The 12,582-nt window shown below is 40.9% G+C and overlaps 1 protein-coding gene across 1 annotated transcript; it reads left to right on the forward strand.

Moving 5' to 3' along the window:
- The first annotated feature begins 5,898 nt into the window (after positions 1 to 5,898).
- On the forward strand, positions 5,899 to 7,534 carry LOC6501372 (homeobox protein bagpipe). The gene is made up of 2 exons (XM_001955060.3): positions 5,899 to 6,477; positions 6,688 to 7,534. Exons 1-2 carry the CDS (start codon positions 6,018 to 6,020, stop codon positions 7,380 to 7,382), a joined length of 1,155 nt encoding a protein of 384 aa, XP_001955096.1. The 5' UTR covers positions 5,899 to 6,017; the 3' UTR covers positions 7,383 to 7,534.
- Positions 7,535 to 12,582: the final 5,048 nt, after the last annotated feature.

Raw genomic sequence — 12,582 nt, forward strand, 5'->3', positions numbered from 1 at the left:
CTCCTCAGCATTTTATGACAGCCATCGGGATCAGGGCAGAAGGCTAATATTTCATTGGGGGGCTGTTACTGGTGGTGGTGGTGGTAGTGCTTCTTTGATTCAGTGGTTTAGTGGTATTGTGGCATATCAATTACTTCACAAACACATGCCACGGATCAGGGTTCAGGGGGCATATGTCCGGGGTGAGTGGGAGGTGGCTGCCACAGACCAACAAGTGCAGCTGATCACACGTTTGGGTTGAGTTTCCACATTTGTGAGGGGCAAAGCTTCTGGAGTAACGATTCCCTCGGGTTAAGTGTCAGTCACGGAGATCGGGCATTAGCTGAAATGGATATACACATGTCAGGAATCAAAGAATACTAGCCATATTTATATTTGAGATTTTGGGTAACTCGTAACATCTTCAAAAATTATCCAAACGATTTGGAAAAGGATAACTTTATGCATAGATGCTTTAGATGTCAGGTGCATTTTTAACATAGTTTTGAAACATTTACAAAAGCATCGTAAATGAAATAGAGAAGCCGTGTTCAAAATCTGCAAGGGAGTTGTCCCTGGAGGACAAACAAAACTCCTCCAACCGGCCTTGAGATAATGCATGTCAAGTGCCACTAAACATTACCTAATGGACCACACTGACCAGACTCGCCCCCGGGGCAAAGGCGAGGTCGGAATCGAAATATGCAACCCATAAACAATTACGGTTTCGTCTTTCAGTGTCGGCGGCAATGTTGCGGCGACGTGTGCTCCTACGTCCGACGTCCAAAATACATATCCTATATGTCCCAAAGTCGGGCATCTACATATAGTCTCGTCTAGACTGATGCAACTCTCAAGTGGAGAATTTGTCATTCCCATATATCACACAAAGGATCGGGGCGCTCGGCGATAAGCCAGGATGGGAGAATAGAGCTCGCCCTGTAGCGCCGTTTAATTCATGTTCCGTTAGAGGATCAAAGGCTGCACAAGCCGCTGTCGCAGCTGTGCCCCAACTCCAGCTCCAGCTCCTCATCCCCACTGCTTTCTCCTTGCCCACGACTTTTCACTGCTCTCACTTGCATTTCCTCAATTAGCCAAGCCGCCAAAGGCGACTAAGGTAAGCAAATTAAGATTTATTAACAACAATAAATAAACAGTATGAAAAACTACAATAGTAACAGATCCATTGGCGGTTTTTGGTGGCAGGAACCTTTTTCCATTTCCGCAGTCTTTGAATATTGCCGCCAATTTCGAATTTAGATTGGAAACAAATGACATTAAGGGGTATTCTAAAGTCGTTCAAACAGATATCACAAGGAAAAGAGCACATATTCCTTAGTACTCAGCACACAGTATCTTAGAGTCGATTCAATCGGTTTGAAATCTTTCGTTTTCTTTGCCTTTTTAACTTTCACTCTCGCTGTCACTGTTCCAGATCCACATAGAAATTCTGTGATGTCAAGTGGATGCGAGAGTGATTCTGGCAGTTCTTCCATTAAAGCCTTTGACATTTTATCGGAAAATCAATCGAGTCCGGGTATACGTACATACAGTTATACATTTTTGTTTGATGTGCGCATAAAGTTGCGATCTCGTTTTACATTTACCCCGCGTCTGAGGGTCTCTGTTTTATTTCCATGGGTTTATGGCTTTGGGTAACTTTCAAGTGGAAAATTGTGACAATTATATTCAAATTAATTGAGTAATTGCATACGGAATCCGAGCGGTGGCATTTTGGAGCATTTGATTTATGGCGTGTGGAAGCTGGCACTCAAAGATACAAATCCCAATAAGCGAATAATCCCATGGCGTTGAAATCGAGATCAGATTGCTTCACTGACAGACGCTTCCAGTCACTGAATTTCGAGCTGTTTCCGGCGGTATTTCTCCATACTCATTTACTTGGGGCACCTGAAACAATCGATACGATGTTTGAAGGACTATATCTTGCTGGGGATAAAAAGACTTCCCGCATTCCATTTTTTTTCATTGCAGCTTAATTTAGGATAATAAGGCATAAAAAATAGTTTAAGGTATTCCGATCAGGAATCGGATGATTATTGGCAAAGATATGGCCATCGCTGGGGGCTATATTGTGCCTCCATGCACTTTTGAATCCTTTCCAAGGGGAGCCTTCAGAAAATTCGATCAAAAATCGAAAAAATAATTTGTTCCTAGATTTTGATGCAGGTTGATGGAGAATTTATCTAGAAATCGTTTAAGGTATTCCGCTCAAGAATCTGATGATTATTGGCAAAGATATGGCCATCGCTGTGGGCCATATTGTGCCTCCATGCACTTTTGAATCCTTTCCAAGGGGAGCCTTCAGAAAATTCGATCAAAAATCAAAAAAATAATTTGTTCTTAGATGGTGATGCAGGTTGATGGAGAATTTATCTAGAAATCGTTTAAGGTATTCCGCTCAAGAATCTGATGATTATTGGCAAAGATATGGCCATCGCTGTGGGCCATATTGTGCCTCCATGCACTTTTGAATCCTTTCCAAGGGGAGCCTTCAGAAAATTCGATCAAAAATCAAAAAAATAATTTGTTCTTAGATGTTGATGCAGGTTGATGGAGAATCTATCTAGAATTCGATTAAGGTATTACGCTCAAGAATCAGATAATTATTGGCAAAGATATGGCCATCGCTGGGGCCATATTGTGCCTCCATGCACTTTTGAATCCTTTCCAAGGGGAGCCTTCAGAAAATTCGATCAAAAATCGAAAAAATAATTTGTTCCTAGATTTTGATGCAGGTTGATGGAGAATCTATCCAGAAATCGTTTAAGGTATTCCGCTCAAGAATCGGATGATTATTGGCAAAGATATGGCCATCGCTGGGGGCTATATTGTGCCTCAATGCTTTTTTGAATGCTTTCCAAGGGGAGCCTTCAGGAAATTCGATCAAAAATCGAAAAAATAATTTGCTCCTAGATTTTGATGCAGGTTGATGGAGAATCTATCTAGAAATCGTTTAAGGTATTCCGCTCAAGAATCGGATGATTATTGGCAAAGATATGGCCATCGCTGGGGGCCATATTGTGCCTCCATGCACTTTTGAATCCTTTTCAAGGGGAGCCTTCAGAAAATTCGATCAAAAATGGAAAAAATAATTTGTTCCTAGATTTTGATGCAGGTTGATGGAGAATCTATCTCGAAATCGTTTAAGGTATTCCGCTCAAGAATCGAATGATTATTGGCAAAGATATAGCTGGGCCAGCCAACCAGTTCGTGGTAGCGCCTTCTACATGTCATTCCTTGTAGCTGTCGAATTGGGAGAGGTTGTGAAATTGGCTAGTCTAGTTGTATATATAGTTAATTAGAATTAATTAGACTGCATATAGATAGAAATATAAGTGATATGCTTTCAATAATTCGAGGGTCGTCTGTGGAGTGGATAAAAGAAAGAAGACCTATTGGAATAGATGTGTATTTGCCGGGCTTACTCAATTTTGTTGTTCATGAACTACGTGGCGCCACCTATGGTTGGCTGAGCGTTTAAGAATCTGCCCACCTAGGGGCGCTAGTTGTTTTCGTTGGAGATGCGACTATCGAATAATATTTAAAAATTAATTAAACATTTTTAAAAATTTTATTTTAACATTATTAATATTTTTAATATTATATGTTGTTGTTTTAATTCTTCTATTATGAATAATTAATTTTTTGTTATAACTATTTAACTATATTAAACCATTATGAAGCAGAAGGAAAAGGTATAAATTGAAGCTGCATGATATGGAATAAAAAATAGTGTGTTATTACAGTATTGTTAATCTATTTTTTTGGAATCAAATAAATGAAACATAGAACATCTGTAATTTATTAAAAAAAAATGTATAATATTTTAGAAGTAAATAGTTTATTCTCTTGAATTAAATCAAATAGTGGAATTGGTTTTAAATTAAGTAATTCTGTCCTCCAAAAAATCACATTTTGACTGTTGAAATAATAATATTTATAATAAAAACAGTGAAAATCAAAGGAAGTGCAAGGAGCTTCAAATCGGAACACTTGTCCATATAGAACGCCAAAGTACTACAATGAATCCGTATCGTGTTTCATTGCGATGAATGATAATCAAAAACAGGGAAAAGTAAACAGTTGAAGTGGCTTTTGATAAACCATTAAATAAAATTTAATACCACAAAAACAACAGCTCTAAGGATATAGCGTTGGGGGAGAGGGTGTAGGGTGAAAGACATTTCGAAATCAAACAAGAAACTGTCGGATTTAATTGAAAATGCCAATTCATCATAGAGGGAGGGCAGGACATAACAAAAAGGACTTGGCTCAGGACATTCATACTATCCACTCCTCCCCCATTTTATGTAATCGAATACCTGCCCCATTCAAGGATAATCGCATCAGCCGTCAACGCGACTTTAAATGCGAACACATATTGCCTCAAAAAGGAAACGCTAACAAAATTAGCGACACAACTGCTAACTAGGACTCTTGGACGCGTGTGGCTGCCACAAGCGTAATTATATCCTAATTATTCGAGTATTATTGAAAAGCATTCAATCGAAAAGAAATAACGAGTAACAACTCCTGGCCCGATCCTTTCTCACCGCACTTGGTCCACTCGCATTGTCCTCTTGAATTGGTTACTCAAATCTAACCGCAAAACAGTCAAGCTCTCCATACAAATCGTTCCTGGTCGATGCCGTCCTTTGAAAGGACGACTGTGCTGGCTTGACTTTTGCGCCCGCGGCATTAAGAGCCACTGAATTGGCAATAAAAAGATTATAGCCCGAAGGTGTGAAGTGTAGCAGTGGGCAGGGAATCGAGCGCTAGTCCACCGACACAAAACACCCCCAACGGCGAATATTCCGGGTAGACTTGCCATTGTTCCCAGCATCTCACTCAGAGCTCGAGTGAAAACCATTGAGTCTCATTCCATCTGAGTGTGCGGCCATGTTGCCACAACATCTGGCATCCAATCAGCGTCGAATGGAGCTCTTATTGTCGGGGAACAGCCAATGGCAGGTAATTTCTTGAAGACGTTTCAGGCATACTCCTACGAATTTGGGGTCACTCTTTTGGGAAAGAATTTGCTTAATTAAAGACTTAATAGGATAAAAAATAGAATAAAATGTCTATATGTCTATTACCAGTCTTCTACCAATATAAAAATATTTGAGATTAAATCAAAAAATAGTTTCTTATGTCCTCTGGGCATAAAATATGTATTTCAAGCTTCTCTCTAAGGTTAAGTTTATTTGGTCAATCATTTCAACGAAATGAAAATCAATTTAACATTGTTTGTTGAAATAAAAATTAGAAAACGCTGCCCAAGGCACATGGGCATATATTGAGAATTTCGTTGGTAAATGAAAAAAATAGCATTCCTTAAATGTTAAATAACAAATATAAATATAAGAAATGTGCCTTTTCATTCTAAAAACCCACTAAAAGATTTTTTGTTTTTCATTTCAAAATCCCAAACAATTCGATTACCCAACTAACCTACTTATAGACAAGTGCGAGTTTACGGATACCTTTTTCTCGGATATTTTCAAATGATTTAAACTCTAAACAAATCTATAGCCTAAACAAAAGTTTTGGCTCTTGGGGAACTGTACCCAAAATCTAAAAAATATAAAAATTGAAATGCAGGAGTCTAGTTAGCCGTAGTATAAACAATAAACAGGATGCATGCACTCCGGAAGAAATGAGGCGCAACCTTAGCCATTTTACGAGGAATTCTGTTTACGTACTTGAGAGCAACTCAACTGCTCTCTTGCCCGTCCATTTGTCATCCACCAATGGGAGGTATCCGCATCCACAAATCCACCACCAGATGCAGGCGAGCCACTTGAGTACGGCGCAAATTTCCACTCCGTGGTTCCGAGTGATTCTCGCCGGAGATCGCCGCAGCTATTTAAAGACAGCCCGGAGCGCACCACTCAAGCACATTCGTGGCGCAGTCTTCGAGACGTGAAAACGTATCCGAAAAAATAGAATCAACCGAAAAAGAAATCCGGAGTGAACAAGTGGCGGAAAATATTCAAAAAAAAGTTTATCCAAAAATGCTGAATATGGAAAGTGCGGGTGTGGGTGCCTCGATGGCGGGCCTGAGTAAATCCCTGACAACTCCCTTCTCCATCAACGATATCCTGACGCGCAGCAGTCCAGACACGCGGCGAGTGTCCAGTGTTGACTCCGACCCAGAACCGGAGAAAAATGGAGCCTCTATGAAGTCCTCCGATCGGGACCGATCCGCCTCCAAGTCTCCTCCACTCTGCTGTCGCGATCTCAGCCTCTACAAACTGGCCCAAGCCAAGGAGATGCCCCCTAATCCCAGCCAGCGGCAGGCCACCAACTACCTGCAGTATTATGCGGCGGCAATGGATAACAATAACCATCACCAGGCAACGGCCTCCGCATCGAACTCCAGTGCCGCGGACTACATGCAGCGAAAATTGGCCTATTTTGGATCCACGCTAGCCGCTCCCCTCGACATGAGACGGTGCACCAGCAACGATTCAGGTGGGTTATTCAAAAAAGTTACTCCTTTTAGTGGTTTTAATGAAAGGCAGCCAATCGAATCTTTTGTTATGCTTCTTAGGGGTAAGAGTAATTGATCGCATATTTCTTATAATTTTGCATAAAGCTTTTTGCTTAAATAGAGGGGGTCTAGCCAAACATTAGTTTCTTTTAAATGTCTTATATTAATGTAATTTGTATCATTTTTTGCAGATTGTGACTCTCCGCCACCTCTTAGCAGTTCTCCATCCGAATCGCCGCTCTCCCATGAAAGCGGCATGAGCCGCAAGAAAAGATCAAGAGCTGCTTTTAGCCACGCCCAGGTTTTCGAGCTGGAACGTCGATTTGCCCAACAGCGGTACTTGTCCGGGCCGGAACGTAGCGAGATGGCCAAGAGCTTGAGGCTTACGGAGACCCAGGTTAAGATCTGGTTCCAGAACCGGCGCTACAAGACCAAACGCAAACAAATCCAGCAGCACGAGGCGGCTTTGTTGGGTGCCAGCAAGAGGGTTCCCGTTCAGGTGCTGGTCCGGGAAGATGGCAGCACCGCCTACGCCCATATGGCGGCGCCAGGCGCTGGCCACGGGTTAGATCCGGCACTGATCAACATCTATCGCCATCAGTTGCAGCTGGCTTACGGAGGATTGCCGTTGCCCCAGATGCAGATGCCGTTCCCGTACTTCTACCCGCAGCCCAAGGTGCCGCAACCCATACCGCCGCCCAATCAATCCTCTAGCTTTGTGACGGGATCTTCTGCCTCCTCCTCTCCGGTCCCAGTGCCAGGTGCAGTGCGTCCTCAGCGCACTCCTTGCCCCAGTCCCAGTGCCCAGGTCATGAACGTGGAAAGTGGTCCGGAGAGCAATCATTCAGCGGCCGAGGATGTGGACGAGAATGTGGAAATCGACTAAAGAATTATATTTTTCCGGAGTTTTTATCGGAATGTGGTTACGTTTTTGTGATAGCCGTAGAAGTTGTGTTTATAGCTTTAGTCCCTATATGTCCCTATAGCTTTAGTAGTTTTAAGTAATAAGAAAATAAATAAAACCTTAATTAAAAATAATATTTCAATATTTTATTTGGTTGGTAATGACAAAAAAAAAGCTGATGTCGTTCGGAAAAAAGTTGAGAAAATTAAATGAATATTTTTTTAAAAGATTCTCCTTTTTACTTAAGATATAGAAATCTTTCAAGATCATATATGTTTATTCGATTTCTATTTTATTTATTTTTTGCCAGCCGCTTCTGTATATTGGGGTCTTTGTAGTCCTATTTCCTGTTCTCCAAGATGAACTTCAAAAATAAATTATGACAAGAACTCAAAAAGATACATACTTGCGGGCTAAAACATTTATTTACTCAAGTAATTTCATGTGTCAATCGATTTTAGTGTCCCAGTTTGTCAAATTTCTTGGCTTTTAGTCGAAGAATGCGTCCAAGAGCAATAAATGGTGAGGGGTAACCCATTCGCGTATTGTTATTTCAGTTGGCAATACCCAGACGGCACGTTCAATGTCCTACTTTAGAAAGGAACGTGTTCTTAACACACAGGAAAAAAGTATATATTAATAAAAACAATATCTATGCAATATTATTTTAAAAATGTATTGTTATTTCAAAATATATGTATAGTTTAAGAAAAGCCTTAAATGATTTAAAATTTATTTTTTGTCTAGAATTTATAGCTCTCTAGCATATGAAGGAAATTTTTCTGCGTGTATTAGTAATCTGAGCAAAATTGTTGCCAGGCGCTCCCGCTCATTTTGGAGTGGCCGTTCAGCAATGATCGGTCGATTGAATTTTCCAGTGGTCGCATGTCCTTGTATTGATTCTGATCCTGGCCGTCGGTTTGTAATTCTATTTGTGTGTTTGTTTATAAACATCGCCTAGCGGGCCGTTGAATTTGTCGCCGCCAGGCACTTGACAAGTATCCTTGTTGTCGTCAGCCACCAACTGTGCTGCTAAGGACATGTCTATGTTCTCGATCCTTTTTCCCACAGCGTCGATCGTGTGCAAAAGCCCTTGTTCAACTCGCAATCGTATGTAAGTCAGTGGTTTGTGGGTCGCAGACGTCCGTCCCGACCTTTCTGACACATTGAAGCACTTCTATGTCGACATTGAGTGCGCCCCTCATAGTCGGTCATCATCGTCGGTCTTCGGATATATGTCTGATATATTTGGTGCATATTCGCAAGACTCCGGCCACACGCATTGCCACTTCAGAGGAATGCATCTTGAGGCCCTCTTCCGCCTGATCGCTGTCACTTGTGAAGAGTCTGTCCGAAAGACCTCCTCCCTGCCGCCTGTTGATTCGAATTAGGGTCATGTGGTATCAATTTAATAGATCAAATGCCTGGGAATATTAAAAGTAATACGTTTTTATTTTTAAGAATCCCTTTTATTCAATTATTTCCTCCCAAATAACTTATATATTTAGGATCGATTAGGATTAATAGGATGCAAATACTTTCAATAATAAATAAAAAACTTATGGATATTCTCTTACTTTTTTTGTAAAAAAAATTATACTCTCTTTCTGATTTATTCAATACTTTTAAATAATATAATCTTTTGAATGCGCTTTTAAAGTTATGATCAGAAAATCTTGAGCATGCGAAGACAGTTCTGAGTGAGAGTTCCAAATGAGTGACAATATGAGTCAGTTCTTCAGATCCTCCCTTAGAAATACTCTTCCATTGAGCCATATTTTTATGGCATGCTTCGGATTTCATATCGTTGTGCTGAAGGGTTGAAGACACACGCTGCATGTGGTCTGGGAGAGGAATCGCTCGTCCTGCTGCCGGCGGCTTGGCTACTAATTTGTTTATACTGCGCCGCCTTCGGATTTGTTTATGCAACCTTTTTTTATGACACACATGCTTCACGTACGAACTGTCAGCTACTTGACGGCAATCCTTTTAAATCAGGCCGCCGTGGCAGTTATCCCGATATTTGACTTGTAATTAATATGGAAATTAGTCATATATAGGCGTCGGGGTGAAACGGGTCCAAGTGGCGTATACGCAATCTTTGAACTGCAATTAGTAGTCGCCTGTCACCGGACGTCCTCGCCGCTGGATAAACAATTTTAGCGCTTTTCGCCTTTTGCTATTTGTTTAAACATATTTCTGGGGGGCGGTCTGGTGCATTCTTAACCAGAGAGTGCATTTAATGGCATTAAATGCGAAATTCAAAAGAAAATTCTAAAACGGTTGCACGGACAGCTTAAAGTGTAAACAAAATGCCCGAAATGTTCACTTATTATTAAAAATGCACTGCATTCTTGTTTTTGGCCCATTTCGATGCACTTTTCTATAGCGATTTTGGCGTTGTCTTTCCGTGCTCCTGCACATTATTCCCTCCCCCCTGGTGCAATCTCCCGCTCCTTCATTCCTCGGTTTCGGGTCCCTGGTCCCCGATCCCTGAGTCTCCCCATACCCTTTGTCCCGCAATCGAGTTCGACGTCGTCTGCTGCACACATGTGTGCCATAAAAGGAGGTTGATGAAGCGGCGACTTTCCACTGCGACTGACACTTCGATTTGCAGCTAATTCTATACTAGCTAGTGTTGTTGTTGTTGCACGTGTTGTTCCATAGGGGCCTTTGTTTATGCAACAGTCCCTGGTCCTAACAGTTCTTGGTAGGAATAACTCCACAACAAATTCATCAACTAAACTCTAAAGCGATTTGTTCTATTTTTAAGGGGTACATCAGATATAACATGAAACTTGTCAATATATATCATATCAAGGCAGAACATTATGGGAACTTTTTAAGTAAATACTTATTAAATATGTTCAAGGAACATACTTTATAATATTTCCTAACAAAGTCTTCAATTTTTTTGAGTTAAAAATCCTAAATTAGAAGAAATATGCAAATAACTTATTAATAATTTCCAAATTTTATATCTAAAATGTTTCTGTATTGTATATTTCTGTATATTTTTTGTGTATTTATTTTATTTATTAAAAGAAACTGTTGGAGTTGTTAATAAAGAGTATTTCAAAGGGAGCTGCCTACTTTTCCGCGTATTTACATTTTGATTTTGTTGTTAAAGTTGTGCTCTTTGTTTTATGAGATGGACTGGATCCTAAGAGGGGGACTCTGAAAGGGATTCAACATTGCCTAATTGCTTGGATGCCGGTCTGGCGGTAGGGATAGATTTGGCTTTGGTTAGGGTTGGATTTGGCCTGCCTAGGTAAATGAAAGGTCGCCTCTCCCCCACGATTAACCCACTCACAGCCCCGCCACCGATTGCTCTCTGTAAACAAAACACGAAAAACAAAGTACAAATGATGCCCTGGCCTATTTATGTTTATTTTGTTTTGAAAATTGTGCGTTTAATTTATAGTTAATTGTTTTTCAGCTTTTCATTAGCCAACCAAAAACCGAGCGCTGACTGTGTGCGGTCCCCGAAAATTCATGGGAATCCATCCCACAGCCACAGCCCATAGACCATAGACCATAGCCCACAGCCGGAGCGGATGAAATAATACTCGTACCAATTGTTGATGATGGTGCTATTTGCGCAAGTTGTTGATGCGGCCTGCCCCGGGTCTGTCGTCCAACAAAATGGCCACCCACCTCAATTTCATGTTCGAATTCAATTTTCAACTCAATCTGCCGTCCGGCAGCTGTTGGAAAAATCTTTGCGCAATGCTAATTCGGAATATCCGAATATCCGTATCTAAATCGGACGGAATCCTCTCTCCATTGCTTATTTGGCTTCAAATAAAAAATCATTTAAATGATTTCCAGAACAGCCCGGCAGCCCGACAATAGCATCGGCATCAAATTGAATGATAAATGTTTTGGCTTTTGTGATTTTGTTTATTGTTCAAATTTCGGCTAAAAAAATTTCAAATTTTCACCGCATGCATAAAACGGTTTCGGTTATTTTACCCCATACCCCTCCATATCGCTAATTTTTTTTTTTTTGCATTTACTTTATCGCGTTTTATAGACAGCCATTCAAATCGGCAAATGCTGAGTTGTTGAGTCCAACTAGCACTAGATGGATGGTTTGTTGTTTCGCGAGCTGTTTAGATGAAAACGTTGTGGTGTGGCAGACTGAGAGGGAAGAAATATATACATTGATGGGCCGACTCACACATGTGTCCGAAGTTCCATTGGGGCAACTTAATTAACATTTTTAATGGACCTGCCGACTCGTAATGCCCGACAATTAAAGTCGCAATGGGCATTTGGTTGGCCCGCCGATCGAGGCAGGCGTTAGATTGGCCCCGGGGCCAGCGACCAAAAAAAAGTGAGTGGGTGAGATCTGCTACATAGAATTTCCCAACGAATTCGGGGTCTTATCAGCTGCCTGAGCGCTACTAATAGGCCCCAATGGCGGAAAACACTTGAAGATCCAGTGATAAACCCCATCACTTGGTATGTGAACCGTTCGGTTCTGTTTAGTTTTCCTTCATTCAGCATTTGGCACCGAATAGTGTTTGGATGAATCGAAGCAAGAAAAACTTAAACGAAAACAAACTGAATGGTGTCGTATAGGGTAAACACTTCAAAGAATCAGTTTCCCGGGTGGAAAAGTTTTTTGGTCCAGCACGGAATCTTTTTGTTGAGCACCTGCAACTTAGTCGGTCGTTAATCTTTTGTTTTCACATATTTATTTCGAAAAACATAAAAGCGCTTAAAGTCTGTTTAAGTGCCCATTGCTTAGTGTAAACAGTTTCTTAACTGGATGCCGGCGACTGACTCACAATCCAAAGGAAATGTCGATCCTACAGTGAATCCTGGTTCTCACGGAATTTAAAACCTAATAAGATTTTCTCCCCTGTATTTATGGTCATTAGAATTATCCTTAAATTGCTGCACTGAATAAATCAACATCAAATTGTTGACGAAGGGCAGTATGATGCCTCGTTAGCTTTCGTCACTAAGCTGAGCAATTTGGGTTTCAAATGAATTCCTCCCACTTTTTCTTATTACCAGCTCTTCATCTTTCCTCGGCGTGTCTTATTTTTGTTCTTTCCTTTATTTTTTTCATAATCATTATACGAAAAAGAGAGAATTTCATTCGTTTTCTTACCCACACGCCTATCGGCACCGCCCACTCTACTGTCGCCGGCTATTAGCAGCAATTTTC

Source organism: Drosophila ananassae, chromosome 2L (assembly GCF_017639315.1).
Source record: "Drosophila ananassae strain 14024-0371.13 chromosome 2L, ASM1763931v2, whole genome shotgun sequence".
Lineage (NCBI taxonomy): Eukaryota > Metazoa > Arthropoda > Insecta > Diptera > Drosophilidae > Drosophila > Drosophila ananassae.